Source organism: Lipophrys pholis (genome assembly GCF_963383615.2).
Source record: "Lipophrys pholis genome assembly, chromosome: 4".
NCBI classification, from domain to species: domain Eukaryota; kingdom Metazoa; phylum Chordata; class Actinopteri; order Blenniiformes; family Blenniidae; genus Lipophrys; species Lipophrys pholis.
Genome location: NC_137637.1, coordinates 15,344,524 through 15,364,565, shown reverse-complemented (window position 1 = coordinate 15,364,565; position 20,042 = coordinate 15,344,524). Strand labels below are relative to the sequence as shown.

Here is a 20,042-nt window from a genome sequence, read left to right as displayed (position 1 = left end):
TAACACTTTGTAACACAAAATGACCATGCCAGGTAATTTCACATTCTATCCTAAGATAGTAACCAAGATACGGATGTGGACTGCATCAGCTTTTTATAAAGCTTAAGCTATTCTTAGAAGGACATTACACCATCTGCTTACAGCTCTAGCAACAGAATAACCTGTGTTATGGCGCCCTCTGCTGGGCTTAACGAGACAGTGAGGAACTACATAGAGAAAAAGCATTTTTCTGAATCATGATATGATAATATACGATCAGGTACCCCAATGGCATTTAAACAAAACTAATGAGTGAAGATTAGATAGGAAAATACTTTTTAAATGATTGTCTCTTAAATGTGAACTCCAAAAAAACATGTGAAACAGCAACATAACAGTCATACGTAAAACACAGATTTGCAGAAGTAGCATCACACCATCTGCTCTCTTTTATGTGTACAGTCAGCTATTTTCACATCCACAAAGTAACACGGTGCTCCAAGTGTGCACTTTAAAATAAAGTAACTCCCACGGGTGGCAGGAGGCTGACTCACGCCTTCTCCCTTCTCCTGCGTGCCTCTCTCTCACCACAGGAGAGGACGGCAGAGTGCAGCAGAGTCGTTCCAGGTTCTCCTCTTTGACCCCCACCACCCATGCAGGTCCACACAGCTCCGACACGACTGTTGCAATAGCTGAGGACTGCCTGTGGTGGAGCTTCAGCAGCAGGAGGAAAGCAGCTGGATTTGTCCTCCAGCTGCTGGAAATATACTGCAGCCATGGTGAAGAACCCTTCCTCCATTATCTGGATGCATAGATTCTGGATCACGTGTCATTCTGAAGATGATTTTTCCTTCCGATTGCCTAACAAATGTATTCCATCGACTACATGTTCAAAAAGTAAAAATATCCTAAATCTGTAGAAATTTTTACATTTGGAACTTAATCAGTAAAAATCTGTAGGCTTTATACTAAACTAACAAGGGAGAATAAATCCAACACATCTTTCAAGTCACACTTATCTAATCACGTTCCACACTGCAAAAACATCTGAAACAAAGATCGAACACTTCAGGGTTTGACTGAGTAAGGTCAAACGTGCGTCCATGGACATAAGGTCAAAGACATTTACATCTCACTTAATCTCATCAAGACAGTTCGGGTACATTCGTTTCTGTACATTCCAGCTGGATAATTCAACCTGAATGAAGTTCAGGGGAGAGGCGGGTACAACTGACCGAGTTCAGCCCTGCATGTCTGTGGATGTATTAATAATAGCAAACAGCGGGATGGATGCTGGGGGTGCATGTGGCATGGCTGCCTGCTCCAGCTAACATGCTTACTCCCGTTCCCTGCTTGCAGGAGCTATATTTAGCTCTGGTGGGATGCTGGAAGCAGACATGACTGCAGAAAAGTGAGAGAGGGATGAAAGGTTTAACCCTTCGCTGCCAGGATGCTTATAAAAATGCAGCAGAGAGCTTTGCCTGTGTGAAGGTGCTCTTCCTCATGAGAAGAGCAAATTGCACAAGGTATCGAAGGAGGACAAGGACAAGATGTGCGAGGATTTGAGCGTGAGCGTCAATGCAAAGAAACAATTAAAAAAAGAAGAAGAAAAAAACAGCAATCTTGAACACTGTCCATATGAGGACAATTAATATTGCTCTCAAGATAATTATGTGCATTATAATGGATCACTATGCCAGTTAGATTAACTGGAAACAGGAAAATGAAGAATGAATAAAGGTTCCATTCTACAGAGGCAGACTTTCAGAACCAAAGATAGGATTCAGGATGCACCGCGGAAACTGAAATTACAAATTATTTTCCTGAAATTATTCCACAAAGAGCTGAAAACTGCACTGCATTGAAAACACACATGGTTCTGTAATTGAAGCAACTGTTTAGGATCACAAACACTTAAGAATCACTCTCTGTGAACACAGGATCAACCTGCGTTTGTAGGTTGAATAATAAACAGTTAGATGAAAAGAAGCTGCTACATGTGAAACAAAATGTGAACCAAGACTCATTTAAAAGATCAAAAATATAGATGCATCAAAAATATGATTTTGGTTTTTCTTTGGTTAACCACAGGTGCAATGGACTGAAGAAAAACAAACAAAAAAACAAACAAACACCTAACTTATGATCAGCATACAATTACAATCCAGCATCTGGATAGGCACAATCAGAACTGAAGAGTGTATATAAGAAATATATTTACAGGATTTCTTTTTACATTTCACTGTATTTTGTGCAGAATGTTTCATTAAAATCGAGTTTATGTTGAGATTGTTGTCATTTTTAGTACTAATTGTGTGATCTTGCGAAATGCATGCCGCACACTGTGACCATAACAAAGAAAAACTTTCAGGTATACATTCAAAGGTTATTATAGCTTTATTTTACAAGTCCACTCAGAATGAAACTGGACTGTATGTGGCTTCTGAAGTTAAATTTTATTTAGCATTTATTTTGTATAGCTCTTTGTATAGATTATATTCATGTATATATATTGTATACATCTTTATATTGGTTCAGTTATGTGCTTTTAAATAAGTATGTATCTCCGATAACATATTATTTGGTGTTTGGTTCGTTCAATATCAACTAATCCTACAATTTCTCACATCACCATGTAGTATTTAGTAGTCCACCATGTAGTATTTAGTCATCCACAATGCATTAGAATGCACCATTTAATTACCCACAGATTGGCTGTAACAGCCACTGCATTGACTGAACTAAGTGAAAATAAAGATGCCCTTTCAGTGTAAACTTGCAAGACTAGTTTCTTTTGGTATTTGGCTTTCGTTCATTACAAAGCAAGATAGAGAGGACACGTATCAAGGTTTAGGCTTCATGCTGAGGATTATCAGATATACTACCAGTCGCCATATACAACCAAGCTGCTGGATCATCAGCCCGTCCATCCTCACAGGAGCAATGGTTGATTACACTTGTGAGGCTTATTCTTCAGTTTCTCATTGAAGTTTTTATTTTTAGAAATGAGTTAAATAAGCTCCCAAAACATGTCCTTTCAATAGACCAGGCCCCAAACTGGGTTTCTTACTCTGAGAATACCCTTTATGTGATTACACTGCATGCCCACATCGGTACAACAACAGGAAGCAAAAGCTTTTAATTTGCATTCATAACAAACTGACCTATTGTTTCATCTCACAACATAACAGCCTCGTGGGAATGATGACTCTACATTTTCTAACACTTTCAAAAACAATCTTCTGTAGTTTTGTTTATGTTCATGCTGCATCCTTGTCCTCTCTCCTGACTCACTGCTACAATAGACTGGGCCACAACAAAAGATAATTTAGCAGCGACCTCTGCACTTTCCTCCAGAGGATCACAGACACACGTTAGCAGAAGAAGCAGAGGTCAATCAGGAGTGGGGATATTGCGATGCTGAACCATTTCATCGTCATGTGAAACTGAGTGCCAGTGGAGCACAGCAGTGTTGAGATCTAGGATAGGATTGGCTGTAGTAGGGGCAGAAAATGAGGCCGTGACCTACTGCCCTCAACCTTGGTCACATAGCAAGCACAACACATTATTCCCTAAACAATGCATGAAAAAAAATTAAATAGACTCACCTGGCAGTCAAAATCTTGAAAGTTGCGTGTGTTCTGGAAGGAACAAGAAAAATGATGTATCTTAGTGTTTTTCATGCCACATTTCCTGTGCAGCGAGACATCAGCTCCAATCATGTCGCACTCTCAGAGGTTTCAATCCCCGCCGGCACATCGTCTCACAGTGCAGATGTATCAGAATTATTAGGTTTAAAACTTTACTTTCATTATTTAAAAATATATGCCTTTGCGGTTCGGTCACTGCTTTCAGTCATACATATGCCCGGACTAGAGGAGCCAGTGTGGGCAGCAGAAAACAGAGAAGATGCTTTTGGGACTTGGTTGTAGGAAAAAGCAGCCGGGTGTACATGGGTTTGGAGGCAGATGGAGACTACAAAGCTTTGGCTTTCGTCTTCCCACTTACACAGTTGTGCTGCAGGAATCATGGTAAAATCATATTCGGAGCCAAAGTTTTCACTACTCCGCACTTGAAATCCAGCCCACGGACATGGATACACGGAAGAGATGTGGCAAAACAGAAGTGTCAGCATGAAGAAGGAGATTTTAAATAAATTAGTAGTTTCTATATTCACATAATCTGATGGAGAGATGGTGTGGTGCAGCGTTGCTAATACCAATCTGTAAAAACCACATTCTTTTTTCTCATTTAAATTTTTATTACATTTTTCAATAACAAAACAAAAGATGAATACGTAAATAATAAAGACAATAACAAGGAAAATGGTACATGGTACAGACAAACCAACAGCTCAGGGTCCTAGTATTGGTGAGACATGGAAAGAAATGAAAAAACAGGACGATATTGAGAGGAAAGACATTCATGTACAACTATATAAACCACATTCCTAAGATGTTATCTGTCCTTTGCATTCGTACAAAATATACTCTAGTGCGAATTCTTTAAAAGAAAATTGTAATTTTTTTTAATGTGGTCATAGCTCAGGCTACTTTTGGTTACTTCACCTCCTTTGTAAAGTTGCACCTCAGATAAATCATGTGTACAAACCCTCCTTGTAGTTTTCTGTCAAATGTCTTATTCTGAAATGTTTGCTTTTAAGTTTTGCCAAAAGTAACCATAAACATCCTTCTACAAAACATAGTGAAGCTCCTGACTAGTTACTGAAAATTAAAGGTAACGAGTTCTTTGGAAAAGTAACTCATGATTACACATAAATGCAGACAAACAGCGTTTTAAGCTGTTTATCAGTGTTTGTTGTTAGCTGGTCTTTTCAATTGATGCGGATGCCTGAACACTGCACCCAATCCTAAAAGAGACATCCTCATAGAAACATACAAGCAGCTTTAAAATAGCAGAGTGAAGCTGCCAATATGAGCAGAGAGTTCATCTAAGGGTAAGCAAATGTTTATTTAGCAAATATATTGCATTGCTGGGAAGGAATACTATTGTCAGCTCAAGCTGAAGCTCAGGGAGACGGACTGTTGCTCTGTACAACAACATTAATAAGAACAGAAAGTAGATTTAAAAACAAGCACGCTGAAAATTCAGTAATTGTTAATATATTGTTTTTTTCATTATGGTAATCATGCATTAAATTAGGGCTTTACAGTTTCCTGCTGGAAAGTGGAGCTAATGAATCAACAGTGTGCACGTTGTGTTTTGTGTCCCTGAAATCCAAAAGAATAAAAAGCAAAACTAATGAGGTCAAGTTACATTAGGTAAGTAACCTTTCTGAGTTCACTTGGAAGAACATCGGGGGCATCATCACCATTGTTTTACCTCATGTCTGGTTCTGCTCTAACCAAGACGGAAAAAAAAAAAAAAAACAATTTAATGATTTATGTCAACAACCTTATGGTTTTCTAAACACACCGATTGCCAATCGTCTGCCAATTGTTTACTTTCCCAATGTTTGGCAGGCACTAATGAGTCACTAATAAACACAGTTTGCCTCGTCTGCCAGTGATGATAATGTTTTCTTTTTGCTCATTGGTGTGTGTTTTTTTTGTTGCTGTGCTGAGCTGAGCTGTTCCTCTCAGACTAATTCAGTGTATTGTTCCTCCTCCTTCCTAATTTGTATGCTCGAGACTGAACCGACATGTACTCATGCACATTTGCTAATAATATCTCTTTGGTCAGCACTGTTGTTATGGTTACTACCGGCGCGCTGCCTCCCAGCTTTCTGTGTTGATAATCATGTATTATCAGGGTGCCCACCGCAACTTGCTTTTTTCAGTTTGGCATGAGGCATTTGAGGATCTCCTGTCATTGCTGTAACGATAGCGTCTCCATCCGTCTCCATTTGCCTTTAGGGACTCCTGGGTTTTCTTGGTAAAGAGCTGGCCACTAGGTGGAGTGAGAGGTCAGTCGTCCCCTTCAGTGGTCTTGATGTTCCTGATGCGTTCTCTGCGTTCTGCCTCCTCAAGCGGATAAAAGACATTTACCTCAATCGACACAGAGGATGATGAAGAGAAACAATATCCTTCCCACCACTGAGGTGATGCAATCCCCTCAATTCTCACCACCCTCCCCTCCTCCGAGGAGCTGCACCCTCCTCTCCGTCTGTGGCCGTCGCCCGGGGAGAAGACAAACACTCCTGTGTCTCTAAACTCGCTGTCTTCTAATCAGTTAATCAGCTGCTGAGACAATGCAGAGATGAGGAAAGGCCAGAAGAGGACGCGTGCAGGGCTTTGATCCCCCCCCCGTATACTTCATTCTGCTTTTGCAGTCTCTCGTTGGTTCGAGTCTTTAAAGCTCTGAGAAATAAAAGAGATGAGTTTCTTGCAGCTTTTCCTTTGATCTCCCTTCCTCCCTTCTTACTGGACTGTTTTTCTCTGACTCTCTTACTTTACACCCTCTTCTCTTTTGCCTCATTCTGTCTGCAACCTCTATTTTCTGAAGTAGTTGTTCATTTTTCCGCCTTTTCTTTTCCCTTTCGACAGTGGAGTAGATATAAATAATTCACTTTGATGAACGGGACTGCAGAGTGTGCACGCCTGCTGTATTAGCCTATGTATTTCATTCACTTACCGTGCACGCCGCACATCTATTACACCTAATGTGCGAGGTAACGCAGATGTTCTCCAATGCGCAGCAAAATACCCGCTCCACGAGTAGCTCGTCACTGTCTTGTTCTCACCACAACTCACCTTATTGGTCAGCAGCGGCTTGATCTCAGTCAGCTGTACATCCTGCAGCTCGTCCATCTTCCTGTCTGGTCTCTCGAAACCACTCTGACCAACGAGAAAAAGAAACACATTACATTCAAAAACAGTAACAGCAGTGACGCAGGTAGAATTACTGTGTATTACAATACAAAATTGGACAAACAGTATTTTCCATTCATCTTTTTTATTTATTTTTTTTTCAATACTTGCACTACAGTTGGGTTATGGGAGGCCGAAGTTGCATGGAACTTTTTTTGATGCATTTGTTGATAAGACTGATTTAAAAAGATAGCTCCTTGGCCTGATATGTCAACTAATATGGAAAATAAATTATGGAAAATGAAGAGTTTTTAATAAGACATGGACTTATAAATAAGTACTTATTTTCCCCAAAAAGGTAATAATGTCATACAATGCTAATCTAATGGTCATAGATAGTATGTACCGATATATTTTGATGGATAAATCCCTTCTTAATTTAAGTGCTATGACCAGATATTAAAAATGAGCATAGCCAACATCCATTCCATACAGACACACAAAATCAGTCATATGATCTCAGACTGCTTTCTTCAGGGTGACAACACCTTAAGTGGACTCCAACAACCTCTAAACTTGTCACAGATTGCAATCCAATAGGGCACCCTTTGGATGTGGCAGGTCTTTGATTGCAATCATGGATGTGCAACTGACAATATCGGATCACCACACAACATGCCTTCCATCTTTTTGCCATTTGCTGGCACTTCTAACCATTGTAATACTGGGCCACACACCCACTAGTACAAGTGGCAATTATAAATTCCCTTTTTTTCCTCCCCCCTCAAAATGTTTGAATCTAAATCTAAGATCTGATGAGACATTTTTGTTTTAACTTGGTAGAAATCCCTAAAGGGTGTCTCTGTATTTGTCAAACAGTAGCTCTTTTTTACACAGACGCCAGAATAAAGCTCCAACAGTGCTGCAACGAGTTCCACTCTCGACATTAGCCTTCACTGACTCACACAAAACCAAGCTAAAGCTGACGAGTGTATGGTTTCACACATGGAGCCAGGTTCCCCACAACCAAGGAGTGTTAAATGTGCAACGTATAACTCATCAGTGTGGGTGTAGTCCAACTGTGCCAGCTCAATATTGCATATGGACAAGATATAGCCTTTGATTGCACCTCAGTTACTACCTCTAATGCTATCTAAAGGCTCCTACAGACGGAGTCATTACAGTTTATTTATAGAAATAGTGTGATGCGGATTTCACAGTCGTGGGTACGACAGTTTGACGGCTCAATGTGAGACTCCATTGAATCGAAGGTGATCACAGCTGCATCCTGCATCAACACGCTAGTATAACAACTTTACCTGTGCATCAGCACAGTAAACTGCACAAGTTTTTTTTTCCTAGTCGCATTTATGTACAGGTGACAAAAAAAAATAAAAGCTTGGTATAAAAGTAGAATCTAGTCATAATGAAGTGTCTTACTTCATTGGGAATCTGTAAACTATTGTTTATTTGCAGGATATAGTAGCAGTCACACAATGCGGTACAGTGAGACAGCGGACACACCAAAACATCCTCAGGTATAACTGTTAAAAAGAGGACCCGTGATGTCATCTCTGTGTCATTTGTAGAGATTACGTTAGGTTTAAAACAATGATGGATAATAGTCACTTTCATTCCACAATAAGATCATATTCCAAGTTGCTGACATTGGCTTTTAATGAATAATTATGTTGATATCACAGAACTTTGCTCTTAATACAGTGGGGAAAAAAATTGTTTGAAAGATGCCTCAATTGTGCTTTATGTTATTAGCCATCATGAAAACAACAATTTTCACCCTTGCTTATAACAACTATGCAAAAATAGTATGAAATGCAAAAAGGAAATTTCGAGTACCAGTTATTCGCACTCAATCAGTGGAAAAAGGAATTAGTTTTGAATGGCCAACATTCAATGAGAAAGAATATAATCTAATTGTGAGAAAATGTCTCAATGCAACAACAATACCATGCTGCTGTCTGTGCCTTTGAATTGTACAATAATAAAAACATTGTACTCCATGTTTTTAAATAAAAGGAAAGAAAGAATAGAAATAACTATAGCTTTGTCTTGTCTTACTGACAGTGATAATACATACATGTACAGTATATCACAGGAGAGAGGGTACTTTCTCATTCTTAAGGGCCGACTTCCAGCCCACACAGGTCGTGTGCAAACATGTGCAAACGCATACAGATGGATCAGGCCAGGTTTAACAAGAAGCACTAAAACCCACCTCATTTGTTTTACCCTTGAAGCCAGCCGTTTGTCCCTGCACATAATTACAGAACATAGACACAGACACAGAAAAGTAGTCCCCCACCCCCCCTGATTTCTTCCTGAAATGGTACCTCTCCGGCCTTGCCTGTTTGCACAAGGTGAGGACAGGAAGTAGCATTGAATTACCTGGCTTGGCTCAAGAGCGCAGTTCGGGTTGCAAATAACAGCAGATGGAGCGGCTGCCACTTCTAGGTCAATGCTTACAGCTGTAAGACAAAGCCAAATCAGCCGGCCCCAAGCCACAAACAGCCTTGATATATTTTCAAAGATAATGTTTAGCAGGTCAAATGCACACAATGGCGACAGAAAAAGACAGAAGTATGAGCAAAGTCAATCAGGCGGAGGATGAGTCGCCTGTAAGAATGTTCCAACCCCCTCCGAAATGACCTTGAGCTGCCTGCCTCAGATAACCTTCGAGGTTGGTTAGAGAGGACTCAAGCAGCAGTTATTGCTAAACACACCGGCAATGATGACATCACAACATGTCTGCATTACTGGTGGTTTCATCCTCTTGTTGCCTGACAAAGGTCTCCACAGACATCTGCCTGTTGACGCATGAAGTGGGCCAGGGGTCACCCTACTCTGGCAGCTGAATGCACCTTGCATGGAAACAGCCAGGAAAACAGATGGGTACAACTGAGCACAATCCTCAAATTACATAAAACACAGCAGGAAAAAAAAAGGAGAAAAACTCTAGTGCTCGGCGATCTGAAATGGGGAGTGAAAACATGCCCGGCAAAATCCCCGCTGACAAATCCGGCTCAAGGGGAGAACTAAATAATATTTAGACAAGTGAACAACGAAACAAGAAAAACAAATACTCTGCATGCTTGAGCAGATTGAGAGTATTGGCTGGATCAATCCAACACTTCCTCCGGCTGTCACAGAGAGCCAGGAGGAGGCAAAGGCTGTTTTAATTGCAGCTGGCTCACCAGCTAATTGAGGTGTTATTGGGGACAGAGGTCAGTGTGAGCTTAAACTGATTGACTGTGTGGCTGTCATAGCCCAACCCCACTGACCTCTATGGCCCAGTTCACACCTGGCATTTAGGGTGGTGTCACACTGCTTTGCCCGGACCAAATTATACATGACAAGATGTCGTGTTTCCGGGTTTGCTGGATTCGACAAAGGATTCATCACATGTTTATAGACCAGAAAAGAGAATCAGTTAACTATTCTGTGTTGTGGATAGTTGTGCATTTATAACAGATAACAGACTATAACAGATAGTGAATTTCACTTTTGCTCCAAGGTGGTCCGCTGTACTTGGGGTCCTCCTTCACCATGTTTGATCACATATGATTGCCGTCTCTGCTGTCAGGCCACCCCGGAGTTCAAATGCTCAAAGACCACCTATTCAAGTGTCACTGCTTTAGCGCAGACCAGAGTGCAACACATTCAGACCACAAATTCATCTGGGTTGACTTGAATATGGCTGCTGTGAAAGCTCCTTAAATGACTCGTTCCCAAGAGGACAACTTTGAGTTCAGGTCCGAATGCGCCAAAAGCACAATGAGAAGGAACGCAGATCGGAGGAGGTCGGTACCGACTGTGGCCACATTTATTTAGCAGTGAGTACATAAGAATGTCTTTACCCCTTGTGGACAATCTATTCAACTGTAGGGATAAAGAACAAACCTTATAAAAAAAAAACCTTTGACCTTAATGATAATATTGCACTGCATGATCAATTTACATGCAGGGAAGGATTCTCTCTAACCTGATGGAATAACTGAATTATGTCAGGATGACGAGCAAGACTCCATTGTGTCAAGAAGGGTAAGAATCACGACCTCAACATTTGCATCCTCCTACATATGGAAGAGCACCTGTGGCCAAATGTTGAATACATCCAAATAGGAGATGGTTTGATGGGAGACCTTTACTTTTTATTTCCCCTTAAATTTTATTGTGAAGGACGTCAGGGTTCATTACGCAAAGTGCCTGATTGATGTATTCGGTTCAATGCTTTTCAAATTTGTAGTGGAGACATGTTGTGAAAGAATAAAACCCTCAGTAATAACTTTCTGATATAAAATGCATCATATTAACTGCAAATAAAATGAAGCTTCAGTGAACCAGGATGTCTCATTCGTCATTTTGTTAATTCATTGAACCAGCGGTCCATATTTCACTCTGCGCTGTGCATGAGTTTATTTACTGGCTTGCTTTCATTACATAATTGTTCATTTATGGAGAAGAACATTAGTGATCAGATCATAAGAAGTGACTAAAGACACGTGGAGAACGCCGGATCTGAGGTGTAATCTGACGCACTGTTGATCGGGGACTCAAAACAAAGCACCCACATGTCCTTTGTTTTTCACCTAAAAGACAGTTGAGTCCCCAGACGCCTTTACCGACCTTGCCTTGATCAAACCTTGTATCAAATCACCTGTGAGAAGAGCAGATTTAGAAAGATCCAGCACCATAACCACCTCCTCCTGCCTCCTCCATGCCTGCTGTACTGTTCAGCATGCACAGCTGTTGCCATAGAGACAAAGCTCATTGCTGATGTTTATTCTAAACTGGGATAGACCCATGGGACAGATGTGAGGCAAAGAAAAAAGGGGAATAAGATACGCTGCAGAAATGACTGCCGTTTAAAACATATGTTCTGTTGAGCTTTGCATCATTTACCCCTGACGATCCCCGCCACAACAATGTGACATGCATGCTTCCTTGATATGACGGCAAAGCTCAGTGTAATTGCAACAATACAGTAGTTCTAGATGACAGCAGGGAAATTCCATTTGCAATCTGGGCAGCATGGTGCGCTTGCCCTACATTCACACAATACTATTAATGTAGGAGAGGATGGGGGATGATGGAGTGAGACCCTATAGTCTCCCAGTGCTTCTCTGCTCTTCCACCATTGAGATAAATAACAAAAGATTACTAGCCAGCTCTCACACATGATTTCCCGTGTCACTCCTCGCTTGTTAAGGTCCTTTTCTCTGCACAGCGTGGTGCATTCAGGGGAATCTGATGTTCGGACTAAATATCACGCATGCAATGGGGTGCGAGGGGAGCTGTGCTGAATTAACAGACAATAGGAGAGGGGGAAAAAAATTGTCAGAAGGAAATCTTGTGCAGCTCTTTTCATCTGGTAAAGGTCAGTGATCTCCAGCCAGAGCCTGGTGCCGCTGATACCTCAGACTTTCAATTCTTGCGTGATGACTTTATTGAAAGAACTGCAGAGACATGCTGAAATCTCTCACTTTAATAAACGGATAACTTATTTAGCACGGCTCGCTTCTCGCCTGTTGGCAGCCACTGCTCCACGCACATCTTCCTGCGTCTCCAGCTGGAAGCAGATAGAGAGAGGACAAGAATCTCCTTAACGCTGAGGCGCCTGAATACACGCTGATGTGGACACAAAGGAGCTTGCCAAAACACCTACTATAGCTACACCCTATCTGCCAACAAAACGGCACCTTGTAGCTGTCATGTCAGCAGACGGCCCACGGCGAATGATGAACGCGTTCTTACTTCTACCACTTTTCCTCCCTCCTTACCGCTTCCTCGTCCTCCATGTGCGTCTACCCCGTCTATGTCTGCGTCTCACCTTGAGCTGTCAGGAGGTCTGAGAAGGCCTGTGATGGACGACCGAGGACCCCGCTGTAGCGCTGACCCCTCCCGTAAGCCTTCTCAATTAGCCCTTTTTACGGTTTGTCACCATGGCAACCGTGACTCCAGATTATTCGGTGTCATCATCATTCGTGCCGCGCTCCCATTTTGACTCTGACCTCCCAGGTATAAGTTGGACCAATGTGGCCATGCCATTATGACCTCATATTAACCTGCCTCCGTGTGTCTGTGAAGGTCTTGAATCAGCCGTCAGCCACGCTGCCATGGTGACATACTGTGAAGCTGACATTGTGTCCGCACACCGTCACCCGATGCAGTGTGAGAGGGATTACAGTGACGGATGTCGGCTGAGCAAAAGCCAGCAATTCAACAAAAGTGATTTTGATAAGGAAACTTAAAAATGTGTCACTTGTAGTACATTAGCTGTAGTTTGAATGTACATTAAAGGAACTAGGAACCAGTAATATAATCCATTACTTTATGTATAAAGGTTTATCAGCTCAGAGGGGAAAGATTAATTCAGAATCTTTATGATTTATTTATTCTAGTTACTTTTAGCCGCAGAGTGACTCTCATCGTTGATCAGGCTGTATTTAAAGTAGGAGAGGTGTGTGCGGTGGGCAAAAATATATCCTGCTTGAAACCCGTCCGGGAAAAAAAAAGAAGCATGAATTTAAATTGAATGTTTTGATTCTGTAGAAATGAGCTCAAACTTTTAGACTTGCAAATACGAACTTGAGAGTTTTTTCGTGCTGCGTAGAAGACTTCCTATACATAAGCACATGGCCTGCAGATCATGGAGAAGATGTGTAACGTGTATTTTGTTGAATTTGGGTCGGGGATGCACATTCAGTATCAACTTTAATCAAGGAATTAGTCCTTTATTACAATTGTACTTCTCTTCTATATAAAACACAGTAGTTTTTGATTATAATAGTTCAATTGAAGTTGAAAAAGTAAGTTGACCTTGGGATTTTACATTAATTCCTGCTCATGATGCTATTAATAGTTTTTCAAACATTCAACAATTCTGCGACAACATGTTTGTATTGTTTTGATATGCAAATTTTTTAAATCTTTTTTGGCATTATTAGTCAGCTCAATACTGCAACGACAATCCTTCTCTTTTCTCACTGAACCATGCCAGCTCAGCTTAAATTAGAGCGAACAAAATCTCGATCTGACTTGTGAAACTTTGTGAATTTGTCACATGGGTATTCAGAGCTGCCTGACCAGTGTGAACATATGGACTGTTAAAATAAAACATATCTTTCCCAGCCGCTTTAAAACAGTGTTTACTGTGTTTTATTATACGTGCTGAATGCTTCATTATGTGTGCTCAGAAAACTCAAAACCATAATGAAAACAAGGTAATTATCAAGCAAATAAACAGGAGTACACAAATATATAAATAGAATAGGGGTGCAGATCATCCCATTTCACTTCTTTTTTTTATTTTATTTAAACTCTACCTGAAAAACACTTTCTGATCCTGTCCTGGTAATACAACTTTAACTTTACAAGCTAACAAATACCACACACAAAAAAAAAAACAAAAAACAACAGAACCAAGTCTCAATATTTGACAGTTTCCCATAATTACCAACACATTCCCACAAGTTTCTGTTTTCTCTTCAACTGCCTCCAACAATTCAATCATTGAAAAACACTGGCACGTCTGTCCTCCACTGGAACTTCAAGTCAGCACTCCACCAAGCTTCCACTCATGAAAGAAAACAAGCCAACATACATTCCAGGGCCACGAACCCTCCTGCCAACCACTCAGACGGCCCAATGCCTGTGCCATGCGCCTCTTCATGTGCACCGAGTGTTTTGCTGTCAAGGCTACAAATGCTGAGCAACAGTCTTCCATTGCAAGGTTGGGGTGGTGGCAGTGTCAAGACTTCATGTTCAAAGAAATTTCTTCGTCCTGCAACTTTTCAGAACCAGGCCATGCCAGTGTTTACAGTTTTCCATCTGCAGAGGTGGCAAATTGCGTCGGAGTAAAGCTAATGGACTGTGACAAGGCTCAGTTCCAGATTATTGCTCTAACCCGGGTGGTTTGGTAAGAGAATTAGAGGAAGAAAATCCATTGCTTTGGCATTTTGGACCCCAGTTCATACAACTCCCTACCCCTCAGCCTTCTGCATCCTCTTCTTGTTCCTGCCAGGTCAGTAACAACCTCAGAGACAGAAGTGAAAACTGAATTTAAGTCTGCTTTAATCAATTCTTGAGGCGTGGGATGGAAATTTGATCAATGGTATGCGCTTTTGGTCTCCATCACAGAAGAAGCTGACTTATAGCAACCAGCCTCATCCTGTTGATGTGGTCAATCGCACACAGGTGGTCAAGCATAGCGACAGCACACACACTCACACGCAGCTCCCTGTGCGTCACGTCTGCTTAATTAAATGACAGCTTGCACTCCTGGGGCGCCATCATCCTCCTTGCAGCTTATATGATTCTCTTGATACAAGCTGAGAGAACAGGGCTTTTTCCCCCTCCTTTTGTCGATGAAACAAATAACCATGGTGAGACGTCTTTCAGATGTTTTCTCTTCTCCAGATTCAATCAAAACCGATCTATTCTTATCCGATGTCCCAGATGAAAATGGAGAAGCACCACCCACACTGAAAACTATGGGTGCAAGCACTTTTGAGACGTGATCCTTTCCCAGAATGAGAGGCTCCTATGAAAGATGTGAGGACACAGATACAGAGATAATCGCAGCAGAGAAGAGACAAAAGAAACGGCAAGATCCTCTCAATAGCACCTTAAAATACCCATGTTCTCATTTGATCCCTCCAGGACTGAAAAGAGCTAATAAATACTGAATGCTGCATTACTATAATTGACTCTGCCCTTTTTGGACCAAATGTGAAGGCAGGTCCACTCACTCATCACTACATTTTATATCCTGGAGGCTTCGGCCATTCATAACTCAAAATGCAAGTGATAAAAGTGTTGCAGGAGGTTTTACTTGGATGTAAATTGGGACGTCTCACACACACGAACACATACACACTTTGCCATATTGAATTCTGCTGAAATGGTTTAGCGACACACACCCCAACAAAGCGAAAGGGGAAACGAATCAAAACTTGTGTCGGTGACATTATATCTGTTCTGAATCCATCTCTGATATTTTGAAATCATCCATTTAATAAACCACTGTCCCTGTATCATTGTAGAAAGGAAATCCCTCTGTGATTGTCCATCACTTGTATCGTGTGTGCGTGTGTGTGTGTGTGTGGGTGTGTCAGACTAAGCTTTCCCAGTTCATCAGGAAAAGATGCTAGTTGGCAAGTCGCGGCCACTGCACTTGATCCATCTGCCAAAAAAAAAAAAAGGGGGGGGGGGGGGGGGCTACTCCGCTCGTAGTCAAAGGCTGACCTCCATACACACATTGGGGACAACCTCAGCTGCACTCCCAAATAGACATCTGTGTAAACAGGCCGATAACCTCCATATAGATGCATAGAGACAAATGAAAGCAGAACACAGAGACATGTGCTCCATACACATTCCTGAGCTTGCAGAGCCACTAAGTGCAGGACCATCTCATTTCACTCCGAGGGCTTTTAAAAAATTACATTATTCCTTGAAGGGCCACTTTATCTGCTAATGTTCTCATGAGATTAAAGGGCAGCATCTGGCCGTATTGATTTATAACCGCCCATCTATTGGCATTTTCTGCACGCTTTACCTCTCGTATGAACACACAGACACACGCAGTCACCAGAAAGTCTAAGCGAGCACTCTAAACCGAGTGATATGGTTTGTAAAATTATTTGCCATTACTTCCAGTGGAACGGTAACTCAGTGCTGACTCAGAGCACAGACCAACCTAGAAACTTACTCACCGTATCCAAGGGCGGTGAACACAGCGGCTGTGGCTTTGGGGGTTTTGGTGTGGCCAGCTGGTGGCGCCTCCCTGCTCGGTGCATTGTACAACACAGCCTCACCAAGTTATCTGAGAAGCTATTTTGGTCTTCATAAATAAAGAAGTAGTCCCTGCACTAAGCTGCGTATCGGGTTTAGGCCAGTTTTAAGGTTAGGGTGTTTTGACTGAACGTCCATGACAAGACCGCAGACTAAACCACATGGTACAGAGTAAAACAGCAATAATCTGTATGATTCATGAAAGTGCTTCAGTTCCACACAACATTTTGACATTCGCTCACTCGCGTCAGTGGAAACAGAGCAGTCATGCGAGACAGAAGTGGCGTTAACCCGATAGTTTTGTTACTTGACAATTTTGGGAATGACAGCAAAAGTGGGAGGCTATTAATCATGGTGAGATTACTGAAAGCTGTTCAGTGTTTCCTCATAGCAGTGGTATTCAAATATACCAAGAAAAGGTAAAAGTGAAAAATATTCCATAAATATACTGCTGCCATGGCACATTGTATTGGGAAACTTAGAATATAACATATTGGTAGAAAATAATACAGCATGTGTATGAAATCTGCCATCCTCCTGGTCTACCTTCGCCAGGTGAAGGAGTTCAACTATTTTGAGGTTCTTGTCACGAGTGATGGGAGGAGGGATCATGAGGTCTGCGGCTAATTCAGACAAGTGGCTGCGGTAATGCAGTTCGCTGCACTGGACTGTTGTCATGAAGAGACAACTGAGGTATAAAGCTCTGTGTTTACCGGTCAGTCTCCATCCTCACCCTCACCTATGGTCATGAATTTTGGCCCATGACCTAAAGAATGAAAACTCAGATACAAGTAGGAGAAATAAGTTTTCTGCACAGACTGAAAAGTTCAGCCATCTGGGAGGAACTCGAAGTTGAACTGCTATTCCTCCACTTTGAGACGAGCCAAAACTGAGGCGATTCAGGTACGATTAGGATGCTCCCTGGTCGCTTCACATTGAAGGTTTAGAGGGCACGTCCAACTCGGCGGCGTCCCCGAGGTCAGGCCAGGACCTCCTGGAGAGATTAGATCTCTGGTTTGGTCTGGGAACAACTTGGGCTCCAGCCAGACGATCTACAGGAAATTGCAGAGGACAGAGATATGTGGGCTTCTTTGTTCTCCATGCTGCATTTACAATCTCTCTTGGAATAAGCAGGAAAGAAGGCTGGATGCATTTTTACACCATCGGGTTAGTTTTTTTCTTCTTCCGACAAGATAATAACACATTAAAATTACACATTAGAAGATACCTGGCAGGATTGTCTTGATCCTGTACGTAAGACTACCAACAAGAATGTCTTCCTGAAAGGAAGGTTGTGGACCCAATCACTGATTTGTCATAACGTTACAGTGATTGTGGTGTTTTGCTGATAGACTCACAAATATACAAACACAAAACCCTTCAAAATGAAAGCACTTTCCAGGTCCAATCTAGATTCTGGTGAGTGTCTTACTGTGGTTTTCCTTGACATGCGCACATCTATTTCTGACAGCCTCAAAACAAGCAAAGTCCTGGGCCTCCTTTAGAGCTGTGACGATTCACAAGGGGGTCTTGGCCACCACGTTGGGAACCACCGGTCTAGTACAACCTCTGATACAAGATGCTACTTCAGTTTAATAATTTCCTTCCATAAAGTATGCCCCCCCGTTCTAATGCAGTTGGCCTGTGAAGATTTGCAGGAAATATAAATGCCCGTCTGTAATTAGTCAGAGATGGAAAGAAAAACCATTGCTATTACAAGGGTGGATTTCCAAAGTAGGACAAAAATAGAATTTTCTATCAAGTGAAGTGAACTAAAGACACAAAGAGTGTGAGCGACAGTCGAAGCAGCACTCAGGACAGAGAGCAGCTGGCTATTAAATAGACTGACTATGACTGTACACTATATATCAAGTGACCATAATTGTGGCTACAAGTGGAAATGCATACACCTTTGTAGACACAAATGAGGTCCTTGCATTATAGCCAGCAGGTAATAATTAGGATTAATTACAAACAAATGGAGGCAACAAATACATCACCCCAAAAATATTTGCCACTGGTGTAGGATCTTGCTTGAGTTGGTTATTATCAGGAGGACTATGTACTTCTGCAAAATGACTGTGTCATCAATGCACCTGACCAGAAGTGATTACAATCACTACAAAGCTTTCGATGCAAGCACACAGAGTGACTACGTAAACAGTCAGGGCATTGGATGTGAAAATGTCAATTGTCGCAGTCAGATTGCAACATTTAGCATTATGTCAAAAAACAAGGTCCCCCTGAAATTATCCCATTTAATCAGGGTGGAAAAGGCTGCTGATAAGAGAGAGAGGGAAACAGTCATCAGGGACGACGAGAGCTGTGGGAAACAATATAGATAGACAAAAAACAGCAGATGGTGGTAATGCAACTTTATGGATGCAAACTCCTGTTAAACCTCAAAGAAGAGGAAATATCTACAACTACAACAGGCACTGGGGAGAGGGCATACCTTCGCCAACGCCACATTTGTCACCATGGAAGCCAATGGATTTCCCAGGTTATTTCATCCACTACGTCATAATTCCCATCATTTGAATTGCATCATATTGTCACTGTTTGACACAGATGTACACACATTTTACAGTGTGTACGACCTTTGACCCCCAACCGCATGTGGCATATCAATGATTTAGCGTTTGTGTGCGTGACTTGTCCGTATGGAAATGGCTCAGTTACCAGGTTACGGTTTGGGTGAGGAGTTTTTGCCAAAAGTTGGTAAAATACATAAAAACTAATAAATAAATACATACGAACACATAACCTTAACCTTCTCGGCCAACTACATTGGTCACACAACGTCGTTGGGTTGCCCTAATGCCGTTGGCGAAAGTAATAAATTAGACAATGTCATGATGGACTGTAGTATTAACAATACCTCATCTATGTTATAAGAGATGACACCACTGGCTCCAGATGGGGGTTTTTAGGAGTGGATTAAAAGGGATCATTTTTAAGCGCTTGCTACAAACACAAACTTGAATGATGTTTTTCATCTTTCCTTAGACTCCACTGGGCACCGCATGGCACTGACCCAGCTGATCCTTTCAAGCACAGATAAACAGACTTAATAAGGGAATGGTATTGCAAGCAGTGGTTTAGATAGCTGTAGCTACATGACGCACATCATCAATAAATCAATGCACATTACAACATAAAGGCCCCACTCAAAGGAAGGCACAAAAGAGAGAAGAAAATGTAACTTTTCCACTGAGGACGGTGCCAGGAGACAGATGAGTCTTGATAAATCTGCTGTGATGGGTTGGCGAGAGGTGTGAGCCTGACTGAATCCGCCTCTTGGTATCTGGCTATAAATAAGACTGAATGACCAGCTCTGTCGGTCCTGCACTCATTGCTAATAGAGTACCTGCCCCTGCCTCGCCACGCTGACGCTCAGTCTGTGGGGATTTCCTCGGCCATGCTTAGTTGTGCGGAGAGCAGAGAGGGAGACAAACTGCAAGAGAGTGTGTGTGTGAG

The 20,042-nt window shown here is 41.8% G+C and overlaps 1 protein-coding gene across 3 annotated transcripts in view; it reads right to left on the bottom strand.

The window, feature by feature from the left end:
* Nucleotides 1-20,042, bottom strand: part of ndrg3a (ndrg family member 3a) — a 40,495-nt gene that overhangs the window by 15,757 nt on the left and 4,696 nt on the right. For all 3 annotated transcript variants that reach the window (XM_080462115.1, XM_080462116.1, XM_080462119.1), the window contains exons 2-3: nt 6,693-6,776; nt 3,588-3,620 (exon numbers count right to left, since the gene is read on the bottom strand). In XM_080462115.1, coding sequence (XP_080318241.1) covers nt 3,588-3,620; nt 6,693-6,749 — 90 coding nt within the window. In that variant the 5' untranslated portion in view covers nt 6,750-6,776. The remainder of the gene's footprint in view (nt 1-3,587; nt 3,621-6,692; nt 6,777-20,042) is intronic.